Genomic DNA, 12,418 nt, shown 5'->3' on the forward strand with positions numbered 1-12,418 from the left:
GTTTAATTCCCCTTTTCAGTTGGTACCCAACTCATAGTGATATGATACGAACTTAACATGACTCGGGAAGCTCTCAGCCAGACATTTCTCCATTCTCAGCTGAGATGGATGACATAGCGCTGCAAACATATATTTTTCAGTTTAATTAAAGGCATTGATTTTTAAGGATTCTATTATTGTACAGTATTGTTGTGTGTATTGTTGTCTGTATTAATAACAAACATTTTCCAAAAGGTTTGGTGTGTTTTATGCATGTTTTTAATGCATATTCTATGCATGTTTATAATCCCGAGGGGTTGGGTTGAATGAGGTCTTATTTATGCACTTTTTGTGACATAACAGCTTGTGACAAATTTTTTTTATCATGGATAAACTATAGACCTACATAAATGCTCATAATATGCTCCAAATCCAAGACAAGGCCCGACAAAAGGCTGTGAAACATAAGTGCAGAAACAGAATACTAGCTCCAACAAATTTAAGATCTGAGATTTACATTTATAAGATTTATATTTATTTATACTTTCTTCCCTGTCATTTCTCAGTACTCTCATTCATTGAAACGAAATCTGCCTTCTGTATTCAACCCATCCTATAGACTAGAAGGAGTGGGCAGCCCAGTGCAGGGCCCAGGGACCAACTCTGGTTCCAAATTCCGTCAGCTATTAGCCCAATTCTATAACATTTTAAGATAACCTTTACTCATCCCCGAAGGGAAACCCAGGTTTTACAACTTGAACCTAACAAGAGTCAAACAAAGATACGTGAAAACACACATATGGCACACTGCCTTGTCATTGCTCAATTTAAAGTGTTCCCACACAGCTGAGGTCTTCAGCATTTTGTCTTCTCTTTAACGGCCTATGTGAACTGAAGCATGACGTTCACTGCTGTGAGTGAGAGGGATGTCAGGCGCCCAAGCTGAGATTGTATATCATACATCCACATTTTAACAGTGCAATTAAAAAGTATAAATATACAGCAAAAATATGCTGACAAAGTTTATTTTGCAGTTCCCCTTTATTGATAGCCTACATTTATTTAGCATAGCCTACATTTAGCATAGGGGAAGAAGAAGGGGAAAAAAACAAAACAAAAAAAAAACAGCACGACTATACAAATCCCAAAATTGAAAACTGAATACATACCCAATGAACGAATACCCGAATTGTCGAGTATACAGGTCCGGCCCTAACCCTTAACCACTCCAAACCTAAACTGCCTTAACGTAACTATCTCTAACCTAAAACCTAAATGTAACCAGCGATAACACCTGTGACATTATGCATCGTCCTGCAAACTGATCTATTCTAAATGGGAAATGACTCAAATGGAACAGGAAGCAAGAACCAGAAGTCCTTTAAAATAGGCACACAAGGCTATTGGCTGATGAGAAGTGGCTGCTCACTTGATCATATTACATCAGGTGCTTACTCATGACAAGCATCAGGGCACCGTCGAATTCTTCACATGGTAAGTGATCAAGTAGATGCATCTGCATGGAAGCTCAACTGGTAGTAGAGCGGGAACATATAAACAAACAATACAACTTCACCGTCCAGTATAAAACATTAGCTATGCAACGTACCTGAATACTTGAGACTACTTTACTACAGCAAATAACTATGTAATATAAATAATTATAGTCATCGAATAACTTTACATAAATCCACAAACCTAATAGCCCCATCTGACCATGGACACAGTGTCAAGCATCATTTTTTTTACTATCTGATGACAAGATTTGAATGTGGTGTTACACAGTTTGAGGAACTCAAAAGACACAAATAAAATATTTTTCTTCCATTTTGATCAGATCTAGCAACACCTGTATCACTTTGTCACGCCGTAAAACCATTTGTTGTGCTTTGAAAGGTCATCACTAAACAGGGCCGAAGTTCAAACTAGTTGAATTTTAAGCAGGGTACTGCAGCCTCTAGTTTGAGCCCTGTGTGTTGCTGGAGGGTAGCACTGACTGAAATGCTCTCCACATAGGGAAAAAAAACAGCTTAACCAGCGCCGAGGGATTTTGCCACTTATGTGTAAGCACCTTTAAACCATACTTTATATGCTAGCAAGTTGGGATGCCCTTGTGGATTATCTTCCAATGCCACAGCCATCTGCAGCAGTACTGTCACTGGCTTTGAGAATACTGTTTCACTTCCTTGAGCCAATCACCCCACTTTGTTTAAAGAAAAGAAAAAGCAGAGTTCACAGAGTTGAACAGTCAACTCCAAGCAAAGTCGACTCATCATTGTTGGGCAAGAGTCGACTCCGATTCCTTGACTTTTTGGAGTAAAAGAATTGCCTCTTTTGGAGTCAATTCCCCACCACTTCACTCCAGACTCCAGCATGGACAAAGACTTGTTAGGTTGGTCTATGTCATCAACTAAGTGTGTACTGTTGTCAGAACTGAGCATACGAAGAACAACCTTTAATTCAATAAATAAAATATTTTCTGCAATAAGATTTACTAATTTTCATCAGGAAAAGAATGGCAAAAGGAAGGGGATAAGCTCAAAATAAGGTGAACACAAGAGATTTAAACCTGCATTAAGTGATATTTCTGACTTTTACAGGTCAGATGGCAGTGCTACGGATATTCCATATACACTCACAGCTAAGCAGCCCCTCACCCCTCCCTTTCTGTCTCTTACAGTGGCTCAAGTGTAACAAACAATGTGCTCATGATAATGTTTGCAGAGGATTCAAAAATCGATGCCAATTTTGCTCCATTTCTACTGGATGTGTAAGTACACAGTTGCTTGCCAACATGTTTGCCTAAGAACTTGCTAACTTCATACATATTTCTATGTTATCCTGCTTGCTTTCTGTCCTCTCTGTGAGCTTCAACCAAGACTGCATTATGAACTTCTGAGTTGTGAGCACCGATTTATAACATGAGGAGATGCCAATTTTCAGGCTGGATAATGTCAACAATGAGCAGAAAATGGAGGTTAAGCCTGTCCCAGGATAAGGAAAGCTGTAGAATGGGGTGTCGATTCTTAGAGCGATAGGCAGTACAAGCAATCCTTTCACATTACAGGGAGTCATTTGATTGACTTTTATGTCAAAAATATCTCTGAATGCAGCTTTATGACCGTGTACACTTCCTGTTTACCATCGGAGCACTCTGTTATTGTCAAATACAGCATATCAATAGATGGAGAGTTAGCAACACACCAAAAACCCAAATAATAGAGTGTATGTATTAAAACTATTCTGTGTTTTAGGTTTTGGCCTAGTTTTCCATATTTTAATTGTTTATCAAGCTTCTTTGTTTCAGCATAAAAACCTTCATCAGAATTATGTCAAAATGTGTAAGTTTGAAAATCAGATAGGCCTAAAATATGGTAAACTCTGGCCACATTCTAACTCTCATTAATTATTTTTTTTCAGTTGCTGGTATCTCTATTAATAAAGTGACTGCCCCCTCGGCAAGATTATTGGTTCCCATTTTGCAACATTGTTGAATTCTGTCAGGATAATTTACCAAGCAAAATCGCAACACAATTCTGTCAAACTCAAACCAGTGAGGAGAACAGAGAAAACCCATTATGGAGAAATCTCTCATTTGGGATGACTAAAATGTACCTTCTTTTTTACAGTAAATAATATTTTCATGCAGGATTCTTCATCTTATAGTAAGAAGCTGATTAAGTTAATACAACCGAGGGCAACCTCAAAACTATGATCTGTATTTTAACGTTAACCTTTTTTTGTATTCAATTGTTTGATTAAGTCAAAGACTAATCTAAATTTGATGTATATCCATCCCAAAGTCTCATTCCTTTGTCAGCCAAAGACACTGTAAGAGGCACTGTAAGAAAGCTGACATAGCATGGCACTGCATGGGCCCATAGCACAATTTAACAAAGGTAACAATCAAAGAATTACTGAAAAACTATTAATCTTCACATATGTTGCCAGGTTGTGTCCAAGCAATCCTCTTTAAAAAAAAAATCTTTAAAATAATATCCATTGACTGGAATGTAGCCGAGTGAAAAGACTGAGGAGGTCTAGTCTAGAAAAACAAACAGCCCAATCCCTTTAATGGCTGATTCACCTATGCAGGTCAGTTTCAACAGCAATAGGAGGGCAAAATGAAAAGGCAGCCATTGCAAAGTGATTAAAAGACTGAAGCAGCATCAAGGAAGCAGTAGCTGCCATAAACTTATATACATAGGCGCTGCATTGTCTGCTTAGCCACATTGCTGTGATATATCAACATCACCACCATATTAGACCGGGCAAGATCCGCTAGTAAACAAATCAACCCAGTATCATGTTTTTCCGTGCTCATAGTCATGAAAATTAATCTACTGAATTGTGTCACGGAGAGAGTGACAGGCATGGGTGCAAGTCCATGAATACTGGGATGGCATCCAGCACTTTACCTGTGCCCCCATCCCCAATGTAAAATTTTGCCAAATCAGTATGCAGATTGACAAGATCATACCGGATTGGTCGAGGCCCGCTTTAACAACGGCTGCTATTGGTGCTGTGCCCTCACAGGGTACAGATGAAAACTATAAAATGTGCGGTGGCGACCCTTGAGAAACAGGGAAAATGTTGTGGTTCAGCCCTCTGGCTCCACCGTGAGGTCATGAAGCACATCTCCATCATCTGTCTCTGAAACACCAGGCACGTCTGCGTACGCTCTGAGAGCGTGGCGTAGACACAATCTACGACAATGTACCTGTCTACAATCTACAACCGCCACACCTGCTAGTGATCAGCTCATCACCAATCTACAAGACCCCAGCCAAGCCATTGTGTCGTCACCAGAACGTGCCTAAGCGACAGTCAGAAACGTTGTCTAGCCTACCTAGTTTACTCGTGCCTTCTAGTCTAATTGTCAACCCAAGTTTTTCTTCGTGTTTCCTTCATGTCTTCTGGTGTCTTGTTTAATCCTGTTTTCCCTGTCTCCTCAAGAACCCCTCAAGTTCTGCCCTCTCCCATAGACTCTAACCTCTCACTTGGAACTCCCAGCTTTTGTTTTGGCCCTCTAAAGGACTCACTCTTACCTCTTGGATCATGGACACCTTTGCCTGCAGGCACATTTCATACATTGGACACGCCATTTACATACCCCACCACATGTAGAGTAAATACTTACACATAGTCTAGACACACAACCCGCTGGTCATCACACATAGTTAGATACACATCCTACAAACAAGATGAACGCACCATACGCAATACACTTTAGTATTCTTATGTGTTTTCTTGTTTCATTTTGTTAATAAATCCGCCCTTCCGGCAAAAGATTCTGTTGCCTCTGAACTGCCTCTTTTGGTTCCACTCCAGCCGTTGCCATAACAGTATGTTCTTGCCATGATGGAACCTGGCAGTTCAGACGATTCAACGAGACCCAAGGTCCCCGCTATGATCACGACGGTCCAGCAACATGAAACTATCCTGACCGGCCTAACAGCTCAGCTCGAGACAGCCTTTGCCAAGGTTACAGCGAAGCTCAACCAGCTGGACAGAGCTGTAGCCTCCCTCAACATCAACGCCTCAGCTCAAGCTCCCGCACCTGCCCTCCAGTCCCCGTCAGGTGGCGCCTCCCCATAGCTCCGGCTCCTGATCACGACCCTCAGTCATGTGATGTATTCCCTGTAGCCCCCAGTTCTTCGGCAGCTCCAGATAGCAGGGAACCCAATCTAGCTAGTCTTAAGTCTTTCAAGGGAGATTTCAATTTATGTCGTGGGTTTATTGTTCAGTGTGAATTAGCATTTACTCACCAGCCTAGTCACTTCAGATCAGAAGGAGCCAAGGTAGCATTTATTACGTCACTGTTGTCTGGTAGGGTTGTTAAATGGGCCACCGCTGTGGTAGACCAGAATAGTGTGCTAGCCACTGACTATGTAGCTTTCTGTAGGGAGTTTAAGTATGTCTTTGATCACCTGCAGATGGCCAGGATGCCGCCACATGCCTTCATAGTATCCAACAGGGTTTTTGTTCAGTTGCTGACTATACTGTTGAATTCCGTATTTTCACCGCTGATAGTGGGTGGGGGGATAAGGCACTTCTGAGCGCGTATAGGCGAGGGCTTAGTGAGGCAGTCAAGGATAGGATTATGAGAGACAGACCCGATTCCTATAATGGCTTAGTCGATCTGGCTCTTATGATGGATCAGCGTCTGCACGAGCGGTTTAGTGAGCATAGTCAGCATTCCTCCGTCCCTCCTCAGAAGTCAGCCTCTGTGTTAGGTAGGTCCAGTAGCAGCCCTTATTCCCGTTTCCCGTGAACGCTCTCCAAATGTATCCCGTAGTCTCCCAGAGCTGCCTCCTGTCCCCTCTGTGTCCAGGGCTGAGGAGGAGCCCATGCAGGTGGGCTGGTCGCGTCTCTCCCTCGAAAAACACGACCAGCGGTTCGGGGACTGCCTCTGCTTGTAATGTGGAAAGTCTGGTTACTACATCCGGGGTTGTCCTACGCGCCCAAAAAGACAGGGCTTACTAGCTAGGGGAGTCTTAGTAAGCCTGACGACACTCCCCCAGAACAGGCCTACTCACAACAGGCTCTTCCCCGCTCTCCTCTCATGGCACCAACAAACTCTCACTGTCAGCACTCTCCTGGACTCTGGGGCGGATGAGTGTTTCATCAACGCCACTCTGGTCTGGCAGGCTGGTATCCCTCTCGTTCCCCTGAACATGCCCCTTACCGCTTATGCCTTGGATGGTCACTCCCTTGGGGCTATCACTCACAGTACTGACTCTCTCCGGCAATCATGTCAAGACTGCCCGGCTCTTTGTGTTACACGCTCCCATGTCGAGACTGCCCGGCTCCTTGTGTTACACGCTCCCACAGCCCCTCTTATGTTAGGTAGACCCTGGCTTGAAAGACATAACCCCCTGGTCTGCTGGGCTACTGGATCCTGGGGTGGAGTGTTGCATGCCATGCCAACTGCCTCCGGTCAGCTCCCTATGTCCAGTGGTCCCGAGCCTTCTCCCCCTGACCTCACTGGAGTCCCCTCCATCTACCACGACCTGGCCAGCATGTTCAGTAAGGAACACCCCCCCCCCCCCCACGGGTTCTCAGGCGCCGCGGAGCCCAGGTTGGGAACCACTGCTCTAAAAGACTCACTCTTCTCTCTTGGATCGCGGACCATGGACACCTTTGCCTGCACACACATTTCATACATTGGGCACACCATGTACATACCGCACCACATGTAGAGTAAATACTTACATATAGCCTAGACACACAACCTGCTGGTCATCACACATAGTTTAGACACACATCCCACAAACAACGCACTATACACAATACACTTCATTCTTGTGTTTTTCCTTGTTTAATTTTGTTAATAAATCCACCCTCCCGGCGGCTAAAGATTCCGCTGCCTCTGAACTGCCTCTTTTGGTTCCGGTCCAGCTGTTGGCATAACAGAAAAAGTGAAAAGAAGAAGAAGAACCGTGTCATGGAGCACGATTGTCCAACTTTTTTCATGCTACACAGAACTAAAAGTAAACCCATGCATTTTAAATGGAAGCATTTCTTAAGACTTTTTTTGTGCTAGACTGAACAACCTTTTAACCAATGCCTTTCAATTGGGAGATTTTCTTCAACTTTCGAAGGGGAAGCAACCCCCTTGATTCTACGTAACTGGCAACAAAACTTTTTTGTACTCCACGTAGCTCATAAACCCTTAAATATAAAAACAACTCATTGAAATCGGTTTAGAAATGTAAATGTTATAGTGATTTTTATCCAGAAAAACCGCAGCTCCCCCATTTACTTGTATTTGTTTACTAGCGGATCTTGCTCGGTCCAATGTGACAGTAAAATGACGTACGATCCAGTGGCCACTGCGGCGTCTATGTATATATATTTGTCTATGGTAGCTGCTGCCATCCACAGATCAAGATAAAGATGAGGGTTCATTCTTCTAGTCCACAGGAACAACAGGAGGATGGAGGGCATCAGAGCGAACTAAGGTTTATTGATTTTGCCAGCAAGGCCTCCTCTTGTTTGAAACAGACAGTTGACAATGTGCGGAATCTTCACATGGCATCCCACGAACAAATGTCTATGCTTTTGCTTCAAGCAGTTTGCCAGCTGAGAGAAAATGTTTAACATATCTAAAACAAGTCCATCTGTCAGGCCAGTGGAGGAAACTTGTGGTACATTGTCAGGGGAGGGACACTGCCAAAACAAATAGTGTCATGGTTTCTTTTGAAAACCCTTTAAAGTATTTATTTTCTTACATGGCCACATGTCCTTATGGAAACAATTAACATCAGGTACTTAAGTTTTAGGTTAATGGTATGGGATTGGCAAAACACTGGATAGGTATGGTTCTTCAAGTTATTTCACAGAAATGTTACCTAAATAGAGAGAAAGATACTGAGGAACACAAGGGAGATATTTAAGCAGTAAATGTTATTTGGGATAGTCTCTCTCACCTGCGGTAGGTAGGCTTTGTACCTGGAGCAGATATAGACAATAATGGAGGCGAAAAACCCTGTTCACTTAGAAAGAGGCATCCTAAATCACTGTCTTCGAAGACCAGATCTTTATTTATACTTTAGTTCCACCAAACATTTCTTCCCCCCCAGGATTTCTCCCCCTTTTTACTCCCCAATTGTACTTGGCCAATTACCCCACTCTTTGGAGCCATCCTAGTCGCTGCTCCACCCCCTCTGCCGATCCAGGGAGGGTTGCAGACTACCACATGCCTCCTCCGATACATGTGGACTCGCCAGCCGCTTCTTTTCACTTGACAGTGAAGAATTTCACCAGGGGAATGTAGCAAGTGGGAGGATCACGCTATTCCCCCCCAGTTCCATCTCCCCCCTGAACAGGTGCCCGACCGACCAGAGGAGGTGCTTGTGCAGCGACCAGGACACATACCCACATCTGGCTTCCCACCTGCAGACACGGCTATTGTGTCTGTAGGGACACCCAACTAAGCCGAAAGCAACACGGGGATTCGAACTGAGATCCCCGTGTTGGTAGGCAATGGAATAGACTGCTATGCCCCCTGGATGCCCAAAAGGAGTGTAACTTAACAAACACATTGCTAACACGTGTCTCAGCATATTTAAACTCTTCAAAAAGACAAGATCACAAATTGAAAGCAAGCTCAACCCCCCCCCCCATTTCTTACCGTATTGGTAGGGTCGTCTTGAAGAATTGCATCATAGTGCTTGTTGGCCTCATCATACCTTCAGAGACAAAAGAGAATACTAATTTGTTTTTTAACAATTATCATCACCAGTTGCGCAAAAAATGGTAAGGGGGAAATCAAGCAAGAGGACCGGGCAATGAAGTATCTGTATACAACACGGCAGGTTCCTACAATTACAGGGGAAATCAGCAGTGATCTAAAGGAAGAAATAAACAGTCATTACAGTTTAAGCTGCTGAAGAAACGGCCAACTCTGTGACGGGGTTTTACATATATATTTTTCCACTTCACAACGACTCATGAAATCAATACAAACAAAGCACTAAGATCAAAGAGTGTACATTCACTTGATTGTATCCACTCTGATTCACCTTTAAACAAATCAAAATGCTGTTTTTAACATTTGTCCAGCTCTGCAAGTTAGTGGTTGAGCTGCCCGTTTTTTGGCTTATAGAGAATAACCCCTACAACATATGAACCTGATAAGCAACTATAGCCAGCAGTGTGTTTTAAACTGTTGGAGTGAGCCCACATGATTCTGTTTAAATGGGAAGAGTTATGAGCTCTACATATCAAATCATAGGCGAACGAAGTCTGTGAAATAGGAGGCATATATACACTCACCGGCCACTTTATTAGGCACACCTGTCCAACTGCTCGTTAATGCAAATTTCTAATCAGCCAATCACATGGCAGCAACTCAATGCATTTAGGCATGTAGACATGGTCAAGACGATCTGCTGCAGTTCAAACCGAGCATCAGAATGGGGGAGAAAGGTGATTTAAGTGACTTTGAACGTGGCATGGTTGTTGGTGCCAGACGGGCTGGTCTGAGTATTTCAGAAACTGCTGATCTACTGGGATTTTCACGCACAACCATCTCTAGGGTTTACAGAGAATGGTCCGAAAAAGAGAAAATATCCAGTGAGCGGCAGTTCTGTGGGCAAAAATGCCTTGTTGATGCCAGAGGTCAGAGGAGACTGGCCAGACTGGTTCGAGCTGATAGAAAGGCAACAGTAACTCAAATAACCACTCATTACAACCAAGGTATGCAGAAGAGCATCTCTGAACGCACAACACGTTGAAACTTGAGGCAGATGGGCTACAGCAGCAGAAGACCACACCGGGTGCCACTCCTGTCAGCTAAGAACAGGAATCTGAGGCTACAATTCGCACAGGCTCACCAAAATTGGACAATAGAAGATTGGAAAAACGTTGCCTGGTCTGATGAGTCTCGATTTCTGCTGCGACATTCGGATGGTAGGGTCAGAATTTGGCGTCAACAACATGAAAGCATGGATCCATCCTGCCTTGTATCAACGGTTCAGGCTGGTGGTAGTGGTGTAATGGTGTGGGGGATATTTTCTTGGCACACTTTGGGCCCCTTAGTACCAATTGAGCATCGTGTCAACGCCACAGCCTACCTGAGTATTGTTGCTGACCATGTCCATCCCTTTATGACCACAGTGTTCCCATCTTCTGATGGCTACTTCCAGCAGGATAACGTGCCATGTCATAAAGCTCGAATCATCTCAGACTGGTTTCTTGAACATGACAATGAGTTCACTGTACTCAAATGGCCTCCACAGTCACCAGATCTCAATCCAATAGAGCACCTTTGGGATGTGGTGGACCGGGAGATTCGCATCATGGATGTGCAGCCGACAAATCTGCAGCAACTGCGTGATGCTATCATGTCAATATGGACCAAACTCTCTGAGGAATGTTTCCAGTACCTTGTTGAATCTATGCCACGAAGGATTAAGGCAGTTCTGAAGGCAAAAGGGGGTCCAACCCGGTACTAGCAAGGTGTACCTAATAAAGTGGCCAGTGAGTGTACATCACTTGTCATGTTAAATTAGGGGCTGGAGGAAGACTAAAAACTTTTCTATTAGGAGCACTCTGCAATGATGACAATTTAGTAGCCAAAACACAATGTCCCACCCATAACCTACAACAGACAGAAGCAACGCTGGTTTCTATTAACACTGTGCAGCCACACTTGCAGCACTGCCACTTCCCTCACATTCACTTTATTACTCAGCCACACTCTGGGAGATTTCAGATGGCACCAGGCAACCACTCATGGGACACTTTGATTTGCTTCATTTACTTAGAGATACGAGTATGTGCACATGTGTGTGCGTGCTTATGTGTACATCCACGCTCATCAGAGGATGAGAGGAACAGGTCCAGTTGTTTTATGTTGTGGCATTCAAGTAGACATCTATATACTACCAATTAAAATTCAACGTGCCATTTATTTAATAACAGTGCTGAAGCAATCGCCCTCAATTATTACATAAACTCTGACAGGACCGATAAACTAGTGATCATGATCTGGGTAAGAATGCCAGAAAAGCAATAAACCGATTGAATTACCATTACTTCAGCTTGGTAGTATACCCCTGTTTACCTTCCTTTCTCACGCCCTCATTCTAGGAACTTTTTATGAAGTGCAGACTTAAAAATAAAACACCCATGAGGTAAACCAAAAGAAGGGTTGAAATTGCAACCGCATGTCAATATTTACTGGGCTGAAAGACATACTTACAATGCAGGGACAAAAACAAAACAGGGGAAAGCATGGGTGGGTGAGAGAGAGAGAGAGAGAGAGAGAGAGAGAGAGAGAGAGAGAGAGAGAGAGAGAGAGAGAGAGAGAGAGAGAGAGAGAGTAAAAAAGGACATAGAAACCAGAAATGATTGAGGCACCCCCAGAATAACAGTGTGATCCAACCACTTCCTTCCCGGGAATCCCTCACTCAGGCTGAAGGGCCACAGGGCTACCCACTCTGAACCCTTCCCCTCTGCTTCCCCCAGTTTTCCAAAGGAACGGTGGGTGATCCAGTATAAACATACCCTGCCCCCTCCACACATACACACGCATGCATGCACACTCTACACCACACACAAAAACCATTGAGCTATTTAGGATCTGCTAACAGCCCCCCCCCCCCCCCACACTCCAGCTTCCAAAAGTCAAATGCATAAAATATTAAGGCTGTGCTTTTTCTCCCCTCACTTCCAGCTTTTGTACCATGAGGGCCCCGATGCTTACCTTTCCAAAGCTTCCAGCCGCATGCCCGATAATCGCTTCACTCTGTGGCTATCTGGAAACTGCTTCCTCAGTTCCTGTAGACAGGTCTGAAAGGATGTGGGCAGAGGAAGGCTAATTATAGTTGGCTTTAACTGACTTTTTCTTGTAGTGAGTTCTTACACACCTCTTAAAGCACCCACTATCCAAACAATTCACCTGCCTCAAGAATCCTACACACTAGCGTAA

The 12,418-nt window shown here is 43.8% G+C and overlaps 1 protein-coding gene across 1 annotated transcript in view; it reads right to left on the reverse strand.

Moving 5' to 3' along the window:
* emc2 (ER membrane protein complex subunit 2) overlaps positions 1-12,418 on the reverse strand; it is a 71,624-nt gene that overhangs the window by 20,291 nt on the left and 38,915 nt on the right. The window contains exons 4-5 of the mRNA XM_056285900.1: positions 12,194-12,279; positions 9,116-9,173 (exon numbers count right to left, since the gene is read on the reverse strand). Of these exons, the coding sequence (XP_056141875.1) occupies positions 9,116-9,173; positions 12,194-12,279 (144 nt within the window). The remainder of the gene's footprint in view (positions 1-9,115; positions 9,174-12,193; positions 12,280-12,418) is intronic.

Source organism: Lampris incognitus, chromosome 9 (assembly GCF_029633865.1).
Source record: "Lampris incognitus isolate fLamInc1 chromosome 9, fLamInc1.hap2, whole genome shotgun sequence".
Taxonomy (NCBI): Eukaryota; Metazoa; Chordata; class Actinopteri; order Lampriformes; family Lampridae; genus Lampris; species Lampris incognitus.